Genomic DNA, 20,131 nt, shown 5'->3' on the forward strand with positions numbered 1-20,131 from the left:
GTTTCTTATCTTCTCAAACATAACTTAATGGTCTATTTATATCATTATTACATGTTTTTGAGGGATCCTGAACATCCTCTAAGCTTGTGGGATGGAGATTAATTGAAGATAAAGCAAGCTATTAGGTTTGCTACTCATCAAATTATTTTCACAGGTGAACATTAAAACTAATTGGTCAAGTCCATAATGGATCATGCATGAGTTTAAACTCATTCAATACCTATTTTCTTCTAGAAAATCTGGACCATTACTGTGGCCTGTTTGGTTAGCAGTTGCCAGAGTGAACTGCATGATGCCAACCTTTACATGAGACTGAAAGTGATGAGAGTTTGCAAATAAAACTTTTTATTTTCAATGTTCAGTAACACCAATATTTTTTAAAATTTACTTTTGAGAAAATACACCTTGATTTAATTATTACTTCCAGTAAAGACAAAATGAAACAAACCCAGAACAGAACTTCTTATAAAGATCTAGGTTAAAATTAGAGTTATCAGAAGCAGATGCTCCAAATGCTGCTTAAAAAATCCATTTATTTCTTAAGGAAAAAAAGAGATAAGAAACTTGAGGGGCATTATTTTTCACATTGCAAAGATACGTCATAAACAACTGATCTAAGAAGCCAAGAGCTGTCTCATCATTTGTTCTGTTGCTCTGACATGGGTAATGGGAAGATGACTTGGAAGTTATGCCACACACTCCTGAATCCAGGTCTTCCAAGTGGGCTTTCATCAGTAAGTTGTAAAGGAAATGGAGATGTGAGTTGCAGGTTAGAAAAAAATCCTGGAAATCTACACAGATTTTGTAGCAATTCCTTTGTACTCTAAAAATTAGGAGAAAGACTCCATCTTACAAGAACTGGTTTAATTGATAAGTCAATTTTAAGTTCTGTAGAAGGTACACTGGAACTGCAAAATGCCTTTCTGTGCTGATACTGACCTTGGTGACCCCAAATGCAGTCAATTTCCACCAGTGAAACTGTTTTCTAATTACCCTATCAGACCTTTAAATTCATCCTTCAGCTCAGAATTAAGTTCAGTTCCTTCCTTTTGGGATATAATCACAAATAATCATAAGCCAAACAGTATTTTCAGTAACAGCTGCAACATTCTGCTCTCTTCCCCTGAGTTTCACTTGTGCAATTCACTGGGACTTCTCAAATGTTTACTGGTCATGCAGGAGAGTAACAGAATCCACTACACTGAGTAAAAGATGGGGCTCACAGAAGTAGCAAGTATTTGTAATCCATTGCACCAAATAAAATGCACAAGCAATACATTTATTGAGTAAGAAAGTACTGTCTCCCATCCTCCCCAATACTTCAGTATCAAAATTTATTTTCCTCTCCAAACACTTGCAGCTTTTACAAAATTGTGATGCCTGACAGAAACCTTTCCAAACACCAAGAAACTCTTGCTGATAATGCAAATAGTGACCATTTACTCCTGAGAGCCTGGCTTTGACTTACACAGTGAAAGTTTAATTTTCACAGTTTGGGAAAGACATACAGTAAGCACCACTAAGAAATATCTCCTCCTTTTAGCCCCTCCAACTCAGTAAGGTGTTCAGATTGGTTTAACACTTGTAGCTGGTGAAATCTCATATTTTATGGAAAAATCCACTCTGAAATTTGGTAAGTAGGTTCTTTTTATCTCAAAGAATCAAAGAAACTGCATAACTTCAGTAGCATCCTAGAGAAGGACCATAAGGAGAGATTAAAATGAAGTACAGATAATGTTATAATTATAGCAGTGGCATAGCCACAACAGCTGGGTGGAAGCTATCAGGTCCTTAGTAATTAAGTGTAAAAGATAAGAGCAAGTGATCAAAAGAAAAAAAGCAGAGAGTATCTGTTCTTCTGTACATTTCCACAAGATGTAACTCCACTTTTATAGGGAACAATCAACATTTCTGGGCCTCTTGAGCATCCACAATTACTTTAAATGAACAGCAAAATACATAGCCAAACAGCCTTACTAAAGACATCATCTGCATTTAGATTTGGCTATACTGGTTAAGCCAGCTTCTGCAGCCCCTCCTGTCCCTTCTGTTTCCTGTGTTGGCACAGCAAATGCAGCACACTGCAAAAGCTGCACAAAGAAAACGAGCGGAACAAACCTGCACACCAAAACTTGACAATGATCAAAAATTTCCCCATGAAGCTGGATGAATTTAGAACTAGATTTCAAGCTACCTTCAGGGCATGCAGGTCAAATGTATGTAGTTTGGTCATGGCCTCCCTCCAGCTAGTAAGAAATTACAGCTTTAAAATTTTAGTGATCAGTTTCACTGGATCAGCAGACCAATGCAGGCACCTCTTCTCAGCTCTAAGTACCACTGGCCAGGTGCAGGGAAGGAGCAGACAGTGGTTGGGCAGAACATGCTGGTGACACCCCACAGCTTTAGGAAGAAGAGAGTGGAAGTTCAGGAAGGCCAAATCACAAAGCCAGTGTAACACAGAGCACAAGAGCCACGGTGGTACCACACTGGTACCATCACTGTCTCCATAATATGGGGTGCTGTGTGTGTGTCATGGCTTAATCCCCACCAGCAACTGAGTGCCACACTGCTGCTCACTCACCCCGACCCCACCAGGCTGGATGGGGAGGAGAACTGTGGCCAGAATGTTAGAGAAACCAAGCTTCCTCCCAAACTTGTTGACAGCAATAGCTATTTACACAGACAGCTGCCCTTTTGTAGTGCAGTTATGATCCAAAAACATAGTAGAATCACAGGAGAAGCAAATCCTAAGTGATCATTATTTGTGTTGTACACAAGTTATTCTAAAACCTAGACTTCAGCAAGCTTTCAGGTAACAGATGATTTTTGAACTAGAGAACTGACACCTGGTTCATTCTCATTTGGAGGTGAACATTTTTAATTTCCAAAAGGAGCACCTTAGCATGGTACATTGTGGAGTCCTGTTCTGATCTAGCATGTCACAGATGTCGAATGTGCTTCTCACATACCAAGTGCTCCCTCCACCACTTGCCATCACTCCCACTGAAAATTACGTATCCTTGTAGTTTAGGAATGTCATTGTTCATAGCACAGAAGTATAGAGAAATTGAAAAAAAAATTGAAAGATTCCTCTCTTGTTCCCATTAGATACTTAATCTGTTCTCAGCAGCACAACAGAAACTCTGACTCAATGGAAATCATTAAATTATACTTTCTACTGCCTGTGTTACAGAGTTCAGAACAGATGTGAGGTGTAGCTAAAGAAGATTTTCAGACAAAATTAGAGTATCAGGTTTTTTTACATTTGTGTTAGGCAAAATTGTTTTAGAACTGCAATAGAAAGGGCTGGGTATCTTTTGTCCATTATTTAAAGAAATTCATTATACATGTGTATTTTCCATTCTTTACGTACTTATGGAAATAATTTCAGAATTGAGACAAGAAGGGAATGTTTAAAGGATCTGTACTTTTATCTGTGTCATTAATGGATTGCCTGAAGATATTTAAAAAGCATTCATTACTCCCATATGGCATTTAACCTACAGCAGAAGTAAAAGGCTGCTTTTAAATAAAGCTGCACAAGTAACACCAAAGGAAGCAACCTACAGCATGTAAACATGAATGTAACACAGCAAAACTCCAGGAAGAGATGGCTTAAAGGAATATGATATTTTTATTCATCAGACCATTCACAGATCACATACAGGAAAAGTAAATATAAGGAGAGAAGTAAGAAATCCAGTGAGCTACAGAGCACAACTCCACTACATGGTCTAGTATTACCAGCCCCAAACAAGGAGTAGTTTATGGCTGATTACCAATTTTTAGTCCCTACATACATCCTATGTCTATCTAGTGCATATACAAGGAAGCAAACTTCAGTTGTTTTTCTTATCCCTAAACTTTGGAAAGAACTATCTGGTTTTAAAAACTGCATACTCTTAATGTTGCTGACAGGATAAACAGACTTTCTCAGTTCTTAATACTATACAACATCCCAAATTTAACAGATTTTTGGTGCTTAGGGTCTTGTCACTGTTCTCATGCGTGCCTAGGCTGACAGCTGGAGTTGGGAATATTTTCTCCTGGAAAACATGCCTGGCAAACTCTCACATCAGCACTTGCAGTTTAACAGAGGAATACACTGAATATCATAAGGATTGTTTCTGTTAATGCTTTGCACTGCAAAATGCACATTTTTCTATGCACCTGAAAGTTTGTTTGTTGTCTCAAATTTCTATGAATCTGATACTAACATTATGGTGGGGGAAAAAAACTCCAAACCAAACAACATCTGATTTTTAAAATTCAAAGCTTTCAAAAAACACCTACTTTACATAGAGGCAGATAATCCAAAATAGATACTAGAATATTTAATTAAGCACAAAGGAGTTTACTGTTTCAGCTAGCTAATATTAGTGGGTCTCTTCACATTCCTTATGACCAGATTTTTTTCCACGTTGCCTCCCTGAGCACAAGAACCAGCTTGTACCTCTCTGCCTGAGGGTTCTGTTCAAAGCTCAATCAGTTCCACAGGAATGTCTTGTAATTCCTAGATTACTAGCTACTTAATCACAATATCTATTCTGAACACTTTCAATAATGCATATAATTTTTTCCTTGATGTGTAAAAAAATGCTTCAAAAATGCTGAAGTTCATTGTGCAAAGCCAAACAAAACATATTCTGTCTAGACAACAAAAGATATCATTAAGAATGAAAGCAAAGGTTAATGACCAGAATGGTACTTAATTTGAGCATAAATGAATAGCTTCTCCATTATAAATAAAATACTCTGCATTCTCCCTGGATCCTTCTCTTTCTCCCTGGAGGAGAGAAGCAGTTCAAATCTGAAGTCATAACTCCTTATAAACCAAACAGTGAAAATCACAAATCATGCAAATAAATGAAGAAAACAAATAAAGGAGGTCATCATCAGATTTATAAAGAACACACATAAAGACAACCTACTTATTGGGAACAGCAGCATAAAATTTAAGCAAATAATCTTTGTTGGATGGATGCAGAAGCCAGGGAAAGACTCCAAGGGCTCATACTGGAAGTAACTATTCAGCAGGTACTCATAGAATCATAGAATGGTTTGGGCTGGAAGGGACCTTAAAGATCATCTAGTTCAAACCTCTCCCCAACATGCACAAGGATACCTTTCACTAGACCAGGTTATTCCAAGTCCCTTTCAGCCTGGCCTTGAACACTTCCATCCACAACTCTGGGTAACCTGTTCCAGTGTCTCATCAACCTCACAGTAAAGAATTTCTTCCTTATACCTACCAATGATCTCTCAGTTTGAAGCCATTACCCCTTGCCCTATCACCACATGTCCTTCTAAAAAGTTCCTTTCCAGTTCTCTCAGAGGATCCCTTTAGGTACTGGAAGGCTTCTACAAGGTCTCCCTGGAGCCTTGTCTTTTCCAGGCTGAACAACCCCAACTCTCTCAGCCTGTCTTTGTATGAGAGATGCTTCAGCCCTCTGATCATCTTCATGGCCTTTCTCTGGACTCATTCCAACAGGTCCATGTTCTACTCAGAGCTGAACAAAGTATACTTAAGCTGATATCTCATGAGTCTTCCTATAAAAATGGGGGTTATGTTTCCCTTGTGTTCACTCCTAAACTTAGTGAGAGTTTAATTTTATCACAGATTTTTAAACTTCTTTTAAAAAAACCCATTCACAATTTGCATTGCTGTGATATCCAACCCTTTGAATACATTAAATCAACTCAATGGAAAAAAACAGAGGAATATCAAAGCTGTTGCAAATGCCAAACTTCTGTCTGGAACGCACATTGGCACTCAGTAAATATGGATATGTACCCCAGATTTATAGATTTTGTGCACTAAGTCCAACATCAGACTCGCAGAATTTCTCTGTGGGAAAAGAAGATACCTGAATGCACAAATGTCCTAGTGTTGATGGGTACGCACACCAACATTTTCCTTTTTTCAACGTAAAAGTGCATGTGCACTTTTCTTTCAATTCATTATCTACCATGAAGCAATGGGCTTCATGTAGTCAAAATAATCATATCCTCAATACAAAATGAAAGAAAAATCTTCTTTCTTCATTCAGACCAAATGCAAATCCACACCAACTTCATGGAAAACTGAGCTGGTCTCAGCATATGCACTGCTGTGGGACTGTGAAGCCTAAATGCACTATGCTATGCTTGCTACTCCCTCTGGACCCAGTGCAGCCCAATCACATCTGTGCAGTCACTCGGGATGAAGTTTCAATCCCCAGCAACTGGCCTTTAAGTATTCTTGCCTTGCACTGATGAAGAATAACCTGAACCTTGAAAGCTTTTTTGAGCCTTTCAAATTCCCCCATGTTCACAGCACAGCCTTGTGTACAGTAACTGCAGCACTACTGAAGCAACAGAATTTAAGGAACAACCAACCACACAGAAAACCCATCAAGCTATCATTTAGCTAGAATGGTTCCATGTGCAGTAAGCTAAGTATTTGGCCAAACTTACACCTTTCTCCTGTGTCCTTTTACCAGCAGAAATTACAATGGTTTTAATTTGCTTTGTCCAAACAGAATGTGAATGCAGATGTCACAATTTTTATCTGGGGTAAAAAAAATCATTTGACTGTGAATTTGAGAAGAATCTACATGTAGATTATATCTCTGGCATGTTAAATAGTGCATTAGGAACAGTTAATTTTTGACAGTAATTTTTGTGTGGAAAACTAAAGGCTTTCTCATTTTAAAGTAAAAAATTAACTTCTGTTTTTCAAAGTTTCTTGTCTAAAAATGATTTCATACTACAAAGAAGGAATCCCCTCTGTTTACAAAACAGAAACAACTGTAGCAACAGAAGGAGAGGGGAATCCTTACAGAACCAGTACATAAATAAGGGCTACCGATAAAATAGGTTCTACTTCTTCACTTTAATAGCTGAGGGTTTTTGAATTTCAGCCACAGATTAAGCCTCTCCTAGTCCTCTAAACAGTATGCCAAACCAGGTCTAGGCATCATGTGTGACACTACCAACATTTAACTTGACAATTTAGGTAGATGGAAGAAAGCTCTGTATCTCAGCTCAGTATTCTAGACTCTTCTCTGCTATTCTTCCTTCTGAAATAAAATACTTCATTTTCCCAGAGCTCACCATGGCTTTCTGCTATCTGATTTTGCAATCTTGTCTGTTCTGCCCTCCTCTCCTACCCAATGCAAGGAACTGTTTCACAAATAAAAATGGACCTGAAATGAGGTTTATTTGATAAGCATTCAGCCAGACTCACTTCCAGAAGCTTACTGCAATCTGGTGACTTATTCAGGATCTGAGTCCTGCAGCCCAGCCATGACCACAGAGCCTGTAACAGGCAAGTGAAAAGTAAATGCATCCCAGCTCTTACCTGGCCACGGTTGTGAAGACTTAAATCGAGACCACATGTAAATTCAGTGTGATGCTCAACTGTTTCCAGCAAAGGATTAGGCTTGGAAAAGTCCCAGAATCTATAGTTAGAATAAAGGAGGGAGAGAGAAAGGGAAAAAAATCAAAACAAACCACAATTAAAGTAATTGAAAGGCCATTTCAAAAATATAATGCAAGATATTGACGAATCTGTTGCTGCCAGGGTATTTAAAAGAGCAAACTCATCCACTTAAGAAACATAACAAATCATACTCCTGGTAAAGCCATCTGCTGATTTGCATAAATTAAACCCCACTGGGCAAAGCCATCTTTGTGTCCTGTTGCAGAAACTGAGATCAAATTTGGCACCATGGAGCAGTCATTGGAACATCATTAAAAGAGAAGAAAAAATGTAGGCTAGAATATTCTTGTTATATTCTTGATGGCTGGGGAATTTTATCCCTGAAAGATATTAGCACAATTTGTGAATTTTCTCAGTTTTTGGCATCATTAACTATGGGGTCTTTATTTATATAAAAATTACACAATCATTTAAAGATCTCAGTCATGCACCTTGTCAAATCTGAGACTGTGTTCCTGCAAAACAGAATTTAGTATTATAATATAGTAACAAATTTGTACTACGCAGATCAGCTGCCTTACACAGTTAATTCCACTAGATCATACTTTAAAATAAATTTTTCTTTCGAGTCTTGGTTATTAAAAGATACCTAGAAAATAACAATTCTGAGGTCCTCTACTTCTCCCAGCTACTGTCCCAATAGATGCAGTGTCCATCAATGCAACTAACAGGAAGTATGAGAGATGTAAGAGTAGATGGGATTAAAATAGAGGTAAAAGGCACCTCAGCCATGAGAAAAAGGATTCAAACACAGAACTTTCAGATAATAACACATTGACAAAACCCTGTATGCCAGCACAGAACGAAGATTTATTTCTCTTTCTTGTGTTGTATACACCACTGAGAAAAGTCCACAGGCTGCACAGCAAAGCACATTTTGTGGGCTGTCAGCTGTAATCAAATTTTCTACAGCCCACATTTTCCAAAAGGGGTCAATTATATGCTTTACTACTTCTGTGACAATCATAGAGATCTCTTTGCCTTGCCTTTATTGGGAAAAGTGACAATACTTAACAAGAACAGCTCATTATCAGACCAACTGCAGTGGAAGTACTGTAAGTTCAAACCAATTCAGGGAAAATAGCAAACACTGGAGCCAGCAGGGTCAGTTTGTTTAATATGTAGATGTTATCTCCTTCATAAACAAAGAGAGTGGTATCAGCACAATGGCTATGCCATAGCAACAACCCTCTTAATTTTTTCCTAGTACCTGAGATCTAAAATAAACAACTTATTTTGCAGGAGAGAGGAGCAAAAGACCATTTCAGCATTTTCATCCTCCCACATTTGTTCATAAGAAGGTAAGGAAACAAATCTTTTTGTTTCAAGGTAATAGTGTTATCATTCCTTGCCACATGAGCTCTCTAATAATTCTTGAAAGACAGATGCTCATAACTGAAAACTACAATTAAAGGAGATAACTTTAGCTCTACATGAATAAAGAACCTAAAAAGACCTTTTGATCAATTTAAAAAATAGCAGGACAATATAGGGTTTATTATGTGAAGTCATGTTGTAAAGAAGCAGTTTAGAGATTAAGAGTACTGCAACTTAGTTCAAGTTCAACAGACTGACTGAAAGCTTTGATACCTTTTTTAATATATAAATAATTACTAGTGAAAGCTCAAAAAAATGTTCATTCTCGGGACTGAGAACCATTGATGACAAATTAATGATGATTCTCATAACAACTTTGCACTCCAAAGTGAGAAACACTGGTCTATTGCACAGCTTCCAAAACCACCATGGTGACAGCAATGCTTTCCTCAGAGTCAACTTCCACCACATTCTGCAAACTGAGAGGGCAATCAATTTTTCTAAGACACTGCTTACCACAGCAGGACGGCTGTACAGCAAACTGAAGATGCACTCACAGCACAAGTAGGTGGGCTTGCATAATTTCAGTTGTAAGTGTATCTACAGAGTTAGCAGCATGAACTTAAAACACAGGCCAGACAACCACAGAGGCTTTTAGGGTCCCTTACAGGTTTGTACAGCCTGTACAATCATAGGTGTGTCACTTAAATTGTTATTTTTACCTATATTATGTATGAAGCCACCACTTCAGTCACATCTGCACTGATCACAAAACCCCAAAACCTGTATGAGTGCATCTTCCTAAACTTTTTAAGGCTGGAATTGTTAAAAATATAACTTCTCCCTCATTTCTCTACAGTTTCTTTGTTTTACATGTACCTGGCATGCAATTCATAAGCTGCACATGTATTGCAAGCAGACTGCTTATTCTGAACAAGACATTATGAGAAGAGAACAAGCCTGTCAAATTATGGATTTTGTACTTTGTACCACCCAGAGCAATGTCAGAAAGACCCATGCTCCCTGACCAATTCACTTTTACCAACCCAAATATAGTCTGTCCTGAATATCTTCTACCTTGTCCTCACCCTCACTTTACCCTTACCAAGTGTCCCTGCACCTTCACTACTGGCTGGGAAAAAAGAGGTAGCAAGTATCATTCCAGGTCCAGTGTCTGTACAATGCCTGTGTTGTGGCACCCTGTTGCTGCATGATGAGGTGCTAGTAGATGAGAAGAAGATTACTTGTGGTGGTGAATTCATGTTACGTCTCTTACCTTCCTTAAGGCAGTACTTGGGGTTTCCCTCTCTTCCATGCTCATGAGTTTCCATTAAATTTGTAAAAGCTTAAAGCTTTGTAAATTTAGACTACAAGTTTCCTGCTAAATCTAGTTAAGTTTTCAATAGGTTCAAAAGTTACTCCAGGAAATGATTCTATGAAAATGCACAGATGGAAGTACATGGAACAACTCATCAAGTCTACATCCTTCTGGGTACGAAAAAAATATTTATGATAAATATTTATTCATGAAAGCTTTACTAATGTTCTTAGGCTACATGATGTCTTCATACATAATATTTTCAGGTGGGTGTGAAGCAGATGTTTAGAGGGTGCTTTCCATAAAAGCCCACTCAACAACTAATGCTAGCATTCACACACAACCACACCAGGCACAAGTCACAGTAGCATGTGGATGTATAAAGCCAAGAACCTTTCAAGGGCAACACAGAACTCAGTGCCAGTTTACTACATGTGTATCATAATTATCACAATTCATCCCCCTGCTCCTATTCTCTAATTCCTGCTCTGACTTGTAAAAGTTCTTCCTGCAAACTAGAGAAACTGTCAAGAGGAGAGCTTAGTGTCAACTACTTTTGGATACAGGCTAATCAGGGCAATGATGTTACTTCAGACATTAACTGGGAACATCTAACTATTTACACACTAATATTCTGAAGAGATTATTTCATTATAGTTCCAGTGAAGTATCGACATTATGAAGCAATTTGGGTATAGAAGGACATTTTCCATTTGAGGAAAATGTGAAAAAAAGAGCAAATGAGCAAACACTCACTTTTTTCACCTTGAAGGAAAATACCAGAAAAAGAATACAAGGATAGTAAGGATACCTAGCTGAAATGAAACACAGTTTTTTTTATGATCAGCCTTATTCTGTAAGATTTCTTTGTGATTTGAGTTACTGAACTTGTACATAGTGATGGAGAGCTGGAGAAAGTGGTTTACCTTACAGTGTGTCACAGAGATGATGTCCAATATAGTACAACTTTTAACAAAAATTGCCTTTCTGCCTTAGGGATAAGCTTCTGTGAATATGATCCAAGATCTGGCCTGATACCAGCTTAATGAAGCTCTATAATTTATCAGCTCTTCTGTTTAGATTTTGGTGAGCACTGTCTGTGACTAATGGACCAAGATTTCTTTTTTATACTGAAGAGTCCAAAAACACAAAATGGTGATTCCAGTAAAAGATGACACTGGTGTTCTTCCAAACTGAATTTTGACAGAGATAGCAGTTAAGAATATGCATGCAGACCTAAAGTAGTTCTGGAAATATTACAGTACCCTGTGTATTTCCTGGCATTTTAAATGATTCATTTGTGTTCAATCTGCTCTTTAATTAGCCTACATTTTTTTCTGAGCTCTTCCAAAGAGTAAGGAAATGGTACAGAAAACACTTGTCTGAATGAAGCATTTACTGGACAGGGATTATAAATCATTATACCAAGGTATGTAAAAACTCAAGTTCAAATCAACATACTCATCCTCTTTTTCTCAGCTCCCAGTATCAAGTTGTGAACTAGGTTTCTTCTCAGTAACTTGACTAAAGTGCTCACATTCAATGATTATACTATTTGCAAAGGAGTAAGCAAAGTAAGCACTGTTAACTTTGTTTTCAACCTGCTATTTTTTCTTTTAGATATCCAGTTGTGATTATGTGCCAAACTAGCTGTATGACCTAAAATAAACAAAGCCCCTGCTTCGTACATGGCAGTTTGATAATCTGAACTAATACTTGCAGTTTTTGGTTAAACCATAAAGCTTCAGTAACTTTTAAGATTACAGAACTCCGACAGTAAAGGATTGCTCCAACAGTACGCTCTATTCTGTTATCTGCTATAAACTAATGCTTGCAGGTAATTCTGAGCTTCAAATAGACACACCAAAGAATATAAATTAACAATATCATAAACTGCTATTAAAATAACACTGCAATGAATCTGTTTTTAAGGGGTTGCCATACCATGCTGTTCTAGGAATCAAAATTCAGCGACCCCCCACCAAATGGGGCTAAAATGTCACAGGCCTTGAGTAGATTCAACAAGATCCATAATTAATTCCATGTACTAGAATCCCTACTTCTCTTCCACCTTTTACACATTGATCAAGGATTTTTATTCTTAAATTGAAATGTGTGCATATATTCACATTCATGTGTATGGAGGGTACATGTATGTGCACATATGACAGGATGTGTGCATGTCTGTACATGTGGAGTCTATGGTGCACCCAGTAAAATGACCCTATGTGGTAGAGGTACAACATAGTCTTTAAAAGAGATGTTCCCAAATTCTTACAGCAACAATCTTCCTCCATTATACAGAATATTCTGCTTGTGACACCTTTTCCAAAGACTTTCACCTGGCCTTCTCTGTTGTTTGTTCACTCATACCAAATCCAACAGTTTTAGAAAACTGTTAAAAATCTTTATTTGATCGCTTCAAGTCTGCTGTCTCCTCTTAGCAATGACAAGTAAATCTTTGAACAGAAAAATTATGCCTAGAGTGAATTTTGTGAAGAGGTCCCCAAGCTCTACATTTATAGACATGATGCTTTGTGAGCTAGTAGCTCTCGCCACCTTTTCTGACAATTTCCACATAGGAAAATGTCAGAGCTGAAATTGCACTAGATTTCAGTACTGCATGAAGCACATTAGCACCAAACCTGAAGGATATATAACTGGTGCCAAAAAGGGGAAGAGCATGACAGCACAATCAAGTCACTTCAATGCTCAATGGGTTAACTTCATGATGCAACTTTATATGATGCTATAGCAGAAGACTGGATAGATTTATGATTTAGCAACACATAGAGGCACTGAGAATTAGCAACAGAACCCTTTGGCAGCAGAACCTCTCTACGTCTGGTGTCAGACCAATTAGGACACAACCAGAAGTGACATTACTTGAGATGATGTGGACAAGTGGGATAACTTTGCAGTCCTTTATGGAGGCAAGAGGGCTTCTCCCATTTCTTAATGTATTGCCTACTACATTCAGTCCATGTTAGAAAATTAAAATGTATATCAAACAATTTGGTTGAGGTATTCAGGAATATTTCATAGTGCATTGATTTGTGATACCATGTGTCTTAGAGAAATCCCAGTATCAAATCAAACTTATTTAGGACTTTAAATTAGCTTTAAAACAACAGTACTATGAGATCCTCAGCAGTATCAGATATACTGAGCAACCAGGGGAACTTGCAGAAGTGCTGTCTAAATTCAGCATACACACTATGGAACATTACTAAAGCTTCCTCAGATACTGGGAGGACAAAAGCTTTGTTCATAAAAAACCTAAATAAAAATGTGCCACAGAAACATATGAACTCACCAAACTAATTTAATTTAAGAGGGTATTACCTTCTTATCGGACATTATCCCAGCTGGATGCAAATATGCTCAGCAGAGTGATGTGAAAAGGATTGCAGAAAGCATCTGACAGAGCAGATATTGCTCAGCAGAGTGACTGAGCTGGGCTTTAAGTGACAAACCCATGTGTTTTTCAACATAGCTTATGAAGCATCTGACAGCAACATTAACTGCCCTCCAGTATATCCACTCTGGAACTGTTTTCTATTGCAAGCCATATTAAAATAGATCACCTTTCTGTTTTTATCCAGTTAGAGAAAATACCGTACCTTACAGTAAAATCATAGGAGCAAGAGGCCAATATAGTTGCATGGAATGGTGAAAACTGCAAGAAAACAAAACAACTTTTAAAGTTAAAACATTGTGTACATATACAGGCTCACTGTAAGCAGCAAGTTATCAAAGTTTAACTAATTAAATGGTTTTGGTTCATACCAGATCATGCTGCAACAAAACAGACTACATCAATGTATTTCTCCCCCATGCTTCTAATTACAAGGAATCATAAAATTAATAATCACAAGGAATGGTCTGTGGGATCCTGTTTTGCTTAGATTTCATTACAGCAGTACCAAATAACTCTGCTGTAAAGTTAAGAAGTTCTGGAACAGTCATATAATCAGTCATTAAGTTCTGCTTTTGGCTAACAGACTAAGTTTCATCTTGTTGTATAAATCAAATTTCAAACCAGCTATGTGACCAGTTAATTATCTTCAGGGAGACAAAATCTGTGCCATACTGCAGAGAATAGATATTACTGTCATCAATTCTATATCCCACAATTTTGAAATCATTTATACAAATGGGAAAATTGGAGATAAGTGGAAAAACTGAAGGCACTATAACATTACTTCATGATTTCCCCCTCTCCTACAGGGCATTTTTCAGGATACACTCTTCCATGGACTCTTGCAGACTGGTCTAACAACTGCAGCAAAAGAAGGATTTTTTGCAACCTTCAGTTTCCAACTATTTTAAAATCTGTACTTCTCAGCAGGAAATACAACAAGCCACTGACATAACTTGAGTTTGAAATGCAGGTCCCCCACACTGCAGTTAAGTCTTCCTGCAAGACTTCTAATATTATTCACAGTGACTACAAAGTTAAAAGTTAAGTCTAAGCTATTGCCACAATTGCCCAGGCTGTCAAGAGAGCAGTGTATGTTGATGGCTGCTAAAGTCTGCTGACAGAGCTCTCTTTATTACAGCAGAATTGAGGAATGTGCATGCTGGAACTCGAACCTCTGCAGACTTCCTGCAATTTTTTTTGAGGGGAAAAAAACCCCAAAACAAAATGGGTTCTGCACCTCAGGAAAAAGAATACTAGAGGGGAAGAAGTCTGATGGGCAACAAAAAACAATGGTACACTTTCCATAAGCCCCCTTTGCATGTCCTCAGAGTTTAAGATAAAGCAAAACCATCCTGTCAAAGTTTTGTCATTAACCTGACGTATCCTAGAAACTTACCTAAGCAAACTCTATCAAAATAGTTAGCAGAGTGCTACACATGTAAGTTGAAAAAAATTGCATAATATCTTTCTGCTACAAAAGAAAATTCTGTTCAATTTAACTGTAAGATACTACAATTTTATCATCTGCCTGCTATACAGGCAAAAGATACCACCACATCATCCATCCTGATTCCAACATATCCAAATATCTTTTTAGGTAAATTTGAAAACTATAACTGTGTTTCAGTGTAAGATACTGAAGCCAGCTGAGAACGTGAGGATCAAATGCACCAACATCAAAATCACCCAAAAAGGACTCCAGATGATCTCAGTGCACTGATAATGCCCTGTACTGCAGTGAAAGACCATAAGAAATCTGCAGGAATCCTGACAGTATTGTGTTGGGGAGAATTCCTTGCCAGCATCAGATATGCTGCCAAGACCTGTGGTTTCCACTTTCTTTGCCACTTCAAACTGTGTGCTCCTTTCCCCCTCCTTTGTGTCAAGGCTTGCAACTGTGTTGAGCAACAAATTGAAACAGCTTAATGATCCAGACAGAAACTAGTCACTTCCAGGTACAGGGTTTTCAGTCAGAGCCATCAGCTGCAGCTTTACAATCACTTGTGTCAGCACAGCACAGAGGAAGGGATATCAGTAGGGGCAGCTGCCTCTCTAGAGGCAACATCCAGGTCTCTCTCTCAACTCAGTGTGACTGCTGAGTTACACCACACAAGTGGAGATATTGCACCACCTCGAAGTGCTGGCCCACACTGTCATATCTTATGTGCTCAGGGACCATGGCTGTCTTGAAATGGAAGCAATGAAAGCCTGGTAAGATGGAATAGAAGTCATGTACTCTCAGTACACCTCCTTTGCACATGGATGCATCTTCTCATATGAAAAATATTTCACAGAGCCAGGTTAGAAAATAGCCATGCAGGCATTAAATTAGAAAAAAAGACTCAGCATCAATCACCAGTGGGGAGAGCAGACAGGGGTAGCTGGGATAAGGAGAGCAGGTGCTTCTCATGTTGTCTGACCATGAAAAGGATTTGTGATACAGAATGACTACCTGAATCACACCCTTTTCTGACAAATTACAAACTAAGCACAGTAACTTCTAAAAATGTTAGAAACAAATCAAGGCCATGTGAAGCAAAAAACCAACCAAGGATAACTTCTTCTGCCAGAAAAAGTTTCTTTCCTAGAAAACATTAATAAACATACCTGTTTCAGAAAGGCTTTAAAAGAATTAGGTACTATCTCCTTTTCCAGGAGACTTTGATAGTGATGTATTTGACTCTCACACTCTTTGCTAGTTTCAATATTTCACACTGAAACACAGTTTTAGTTTTTGAGCTTACCTAAAAAGATATTTGGATACATATTTTCATACAACATGATAAAAATGTCATTGTGCACTGAAAGCAAATTCTTATTGGTGGGTATTCTAGCTGTACACAGATCCAATAAAGTCATCTGTAGCCTTTCATGCATAAAGTTTCAAAATCCCTTTGAATGCATTAATATTTTCTTTGTACACACAAAAGTATATATTCACAATGTGTTTTCTATCTTGTCTTCTGTGAATATTGGCCCTTTGTGTAAAAAGAGAAAAGCATCATTTAAAAATGAGTAAGGGGAAGTGTTTTCCTCATCTCAAATTTCCCTTATAATTTAGCTGAAAGTAACCTTCAAACCCTCTCCCAAGCCCTCTAACATCCTGTTGGTTTTTTCCTTAGCTATTAGATAACAGAAAATATTACTGGCTTCCAGAAAAATTTGTGTAATAATTCAGTGATGGTCACTGGGAAATAAAACACAACTTACTTTTACTCTTCTGATGGCATAGGTGTGACCAAGCAAGACAAACACTGGTTGCCGGATGTTCCTCAAATCCCAGCCTTTTAAGCTACAGTCAACTGCACCGGTTACCAGCAAGTTCTGATGATTTCATAAAACACAGAAATATCATGACAATTTAATTACTAAATTGTAGCAATGTATATCTTGGATACAAAAGTTAGATAAATCAAAAAATACAGATTTATAAATCATAAATAAAGTGACATCCCCAGTATGTAAATTAAAGAGCACAGACAAACACAAACTGGTCTTCCACTTTTGACTACTCTGCCCACTAGAGTTAAGCAAAATCTCTGATCTGCTTGGGCTGACCAGCTCTTAGAACAAAGCTCTTCTGGAGATGTAATAGTGAATGACAGCAACAAAGCAACTAGGCATGTTTTCATAAAGAGAAGATGCAATAATGTTGCAGTAAAACCCCCTGCTATTTAATGAGAGTGGTTCAATTAGCAAAACAGTGGGATGAATGGTTTTATACCTCATCATATTTGCACCAGTCACAGCTCAAGACCTCAGCCTGGTGGGCTGGTATCACAAGTTTGACTCCTGGGGTTTTCACATCCCAAATTCTTAAAGTCTGATCACCTGAAACAAAGAGAAATTGATCCAATGTTGTTGCATCAGTTACAAGTTTCAGTTAATCCATTAGTACTTAGCGGACAAGTGTTTCTTAGCTTTCTCATCTACCCCTAAAGACCTATAGCATTTGTATATACCTTCTTAAAAATTCAGTTCCTAACTGTTTGTAAAGATATTGAAAGCTGCATCAGCTGACGGGACAACTAAGCTTTTCAATTTTTAAAATTGGGATTTTCCCATTAGCCCTGAATATTTAGCTTTGGGTCAGCAAAAATGGATTCTCTCGCTCTCTAGCTTCCAGAGAGAGAAAATTAATTAGAATTTATTATTATTATGCTTGTGTTCATTCAAGAGACAAATTTCATCATTAAAAGGTGATTAAAACACTTTCTATAGGAATCTATACCTAAATTAAAAAAAAACAACATTGTTTTATGCTGCTACTGAAGAAATTATTGATAATTCCTTATAATTATGTATTCATGCCCTTTATATACAATCACTTTGATGGTTTTAGTGCCCTGTTGGTCACTGGCTGTAAAGTATACAGCTGGGCACAAGAAAAATCATAGCTCTTTTCAAGAAACTGGCTAGAGATCAAATAAAACCATCCCTAGAGTCACAGCAATATTCCTAATTGCATGAACCACCAGACCTTGCAGACTTCCCAAAAAAAATCCCATGAAACATTTGGGAAGTTTCAATAAATAAGGCAGAGAGAGCTTGGTTCACTACATGTGACAAGTCCAGCCTTCTGACCACAGAGACCATGGGGAGCTTGCTCTGGTGTTGTCCTCAGCCCTCAGGACTGGGAGAGATGCTGCACTCTTGGTGGATAAATCCCCCATCTGTAAGGTGGGAACAACACCCAAATTCTCCCTGTTTTCACTCCCCTCCCCTACTGCCAAGAGGAAGACTGCTGCTCAGTACAGGGATAGCACTCCTGACAATGGCACCCTGCAGCCAGCTGAAGCCTCAAACATCGCTGCAGAGCTTATAAAAACAGGGCAACATATGGAGAGGAAGAAACACGAGCAGCAGGGTTTTGGCAAAAGAACAGGTAGCATGCCCTGGATCCACTCTCCATTAGCCTTGCTAATCTGCTTGCCTGCAGAGGACAGTTCAGTTTGAGTTTTAAGTCTTTCTGAGATATTATAATGGACTTCTTAAAAGGCTTTTATTTTAATTTCATCAGATAACATAGATTTGAAGGGGAAACACATATTTCACAACAGACAGGATCATTTTCCCCAAGCAAATAAATATATAAATCCAGGTGAACTAGAAAGAACTGCTACAGAGATGCTACAGTAGCATTATGAGGGCCAAATGCATTTGGAAAAGTAAGTTATTCAGCCAATATCAATTTTGACTCTAAATGTAAAATTGCCCCAATTACTTCTTTTTTAATAGAAAACGCTGATGCATGAGAAAAGGAAAAAATTGTTATTTTCCGGGGTTTTTTTTTTTTGTTGTTGTTGTTGTTGTTGTTGTTGGTTTTGGGTTTTTTTTATTTGAAAATGCTAGACTTAGCAGTTATTAATTCTGACTGGCACTATCAGTGAAATGTTTTCAACACAGTAACACATCATGCAAGTGAACCTTTCTGTGAATAGAAGACTGATTTGAAGCCAAACAAAAATCCAGTTTTTCCATTTAAGTGGAAAAATCTGATAAAAACCAGTGCAATCCTGACACAGTGTACATTTTAACAAACTTTTTTTTACCTCAAACTTATTTCCATCCATACATATATATTTATATTTCATTTCAACAAAAACTGCAGTTAAAAATTTTGCCATTTCCACATTTCCATGAGAACTTCAAATACTGAGGATGCATTTCTTCTACAACATAAAGCAAAAGCAGGATAATAATAATAGAAAGTACAAGGAAAGCACACCTAGTACAATCATATTTATTAAGACACTTCTAGCTCACATACCAAAGTAAGCAACCAGAAAAGCACCCAACATTTCCTCCCTAAAATATTTCTATTTTTATAAGAAGCAGTTTCTCTATGGCAACAGATTTTTACTGGTCCGTTAGATAATTTATTATGATTTCAGAATTGTTTATACATTGTACTTGCTTTCTTTCTTTCTAATGAATATTTGTGAAATCTTGGACGAATCAATAAAACTACACAATATACACTCATCTATTCAAAACTTTTCAATTGATGCTAATCTACAAGTACATCATTCTTATACAGAAGATAAAGATTGCTAATGTGAATGACAATGTCTAATAGTGAAAAGATAAAGTATTTTCAAGATTTAAATTTCATGTAGGCTTAATACTATCTTTTATTTTCACTGATGTATTTTACCCAAATTCATAAATCATCATCTCCAAAGTCCTGTGAGAACAACCAGCTAAGCAATCATTTCTAAACATTGCAGAGGTATAACAGTAACTACAAAAAATAGCTAGGTATTTGGGAGGTTAATAAAACCCCATGAAACCTTAAACACTATCTGAAGGGGGAAAAAATTCTAACTAGGACAGGTACAATGTTTTTCAGGAAACAGACCAGGTTGTTCAAAGCCCCATCCAACCTGGTGTTGAACACTTCTATGGATGAGGCATCCACAGCTTCTCTGGGCAACCTGTTCTGGTGCCTCATCACCCTCCAAGTATAGAATTTCTTCCTAATACTTACCCTAAACCTACCCTCTTTCAGTTTAAAGCATTATCCCTACTTCACTACATTCATTTGTAAAAAGATAAAACCATCACAATTAAAGCAGTGCCACTGAAT

At 37.5% G+C, this 20,131-nt stretch overlaps 1 protein-coding gene across 2 annotated transcripts in view; it reads right to left on the minus strand.

The window, feature by feature from the left end:
* PEX7 (peroxisomal biogenesis factor 7) overlaps nt 1-20,131 on the minus strand; it is a 42,779-nt gene that overhangs the window by 6,797 nt on the left and 15,851 nt on the right. For both annotated transcript variants that reach the window (XM_077175490.1, XM_054629380.2), the window contains exons 6-9: nt 17,267-17,373; nt 16,753-16,866; nt 13,742-13,797; nt 7,343-7,442 (exon numbers count right to left, since the gene is read on the minus strand). In XM_077175490.1, the coding sequence (XP_077031605.1) occupies nt 7,343-7,442; nt 13,742-13,797; nt 16,753-16,866; nt 17,267-17,373 (377 nt within the window). The remainder of the gene's footprint in view (nt 1-7,342; nt 7,443-13,741; nt 13,798-16,752; nt 16,867-17,266; nt 17,374-20,131) is intronic.

The sequence above is a fragment of the Agelaius phoeniceus genome, chromosome 3, assembly GCF_051311805.1.
Source record: "Agelaius phoeniceus isolate bAgePho1 chromosome 3, bAgePho1.hap1, whole genome shotgun sequence".
NCBI classification, from domain to species: domain Eukaryota; kingdom Metazoa; phylum Chordata; class Aves; order Passeriformes; family Icteridae; genus Agelaius; species Agelaius phoeniceus.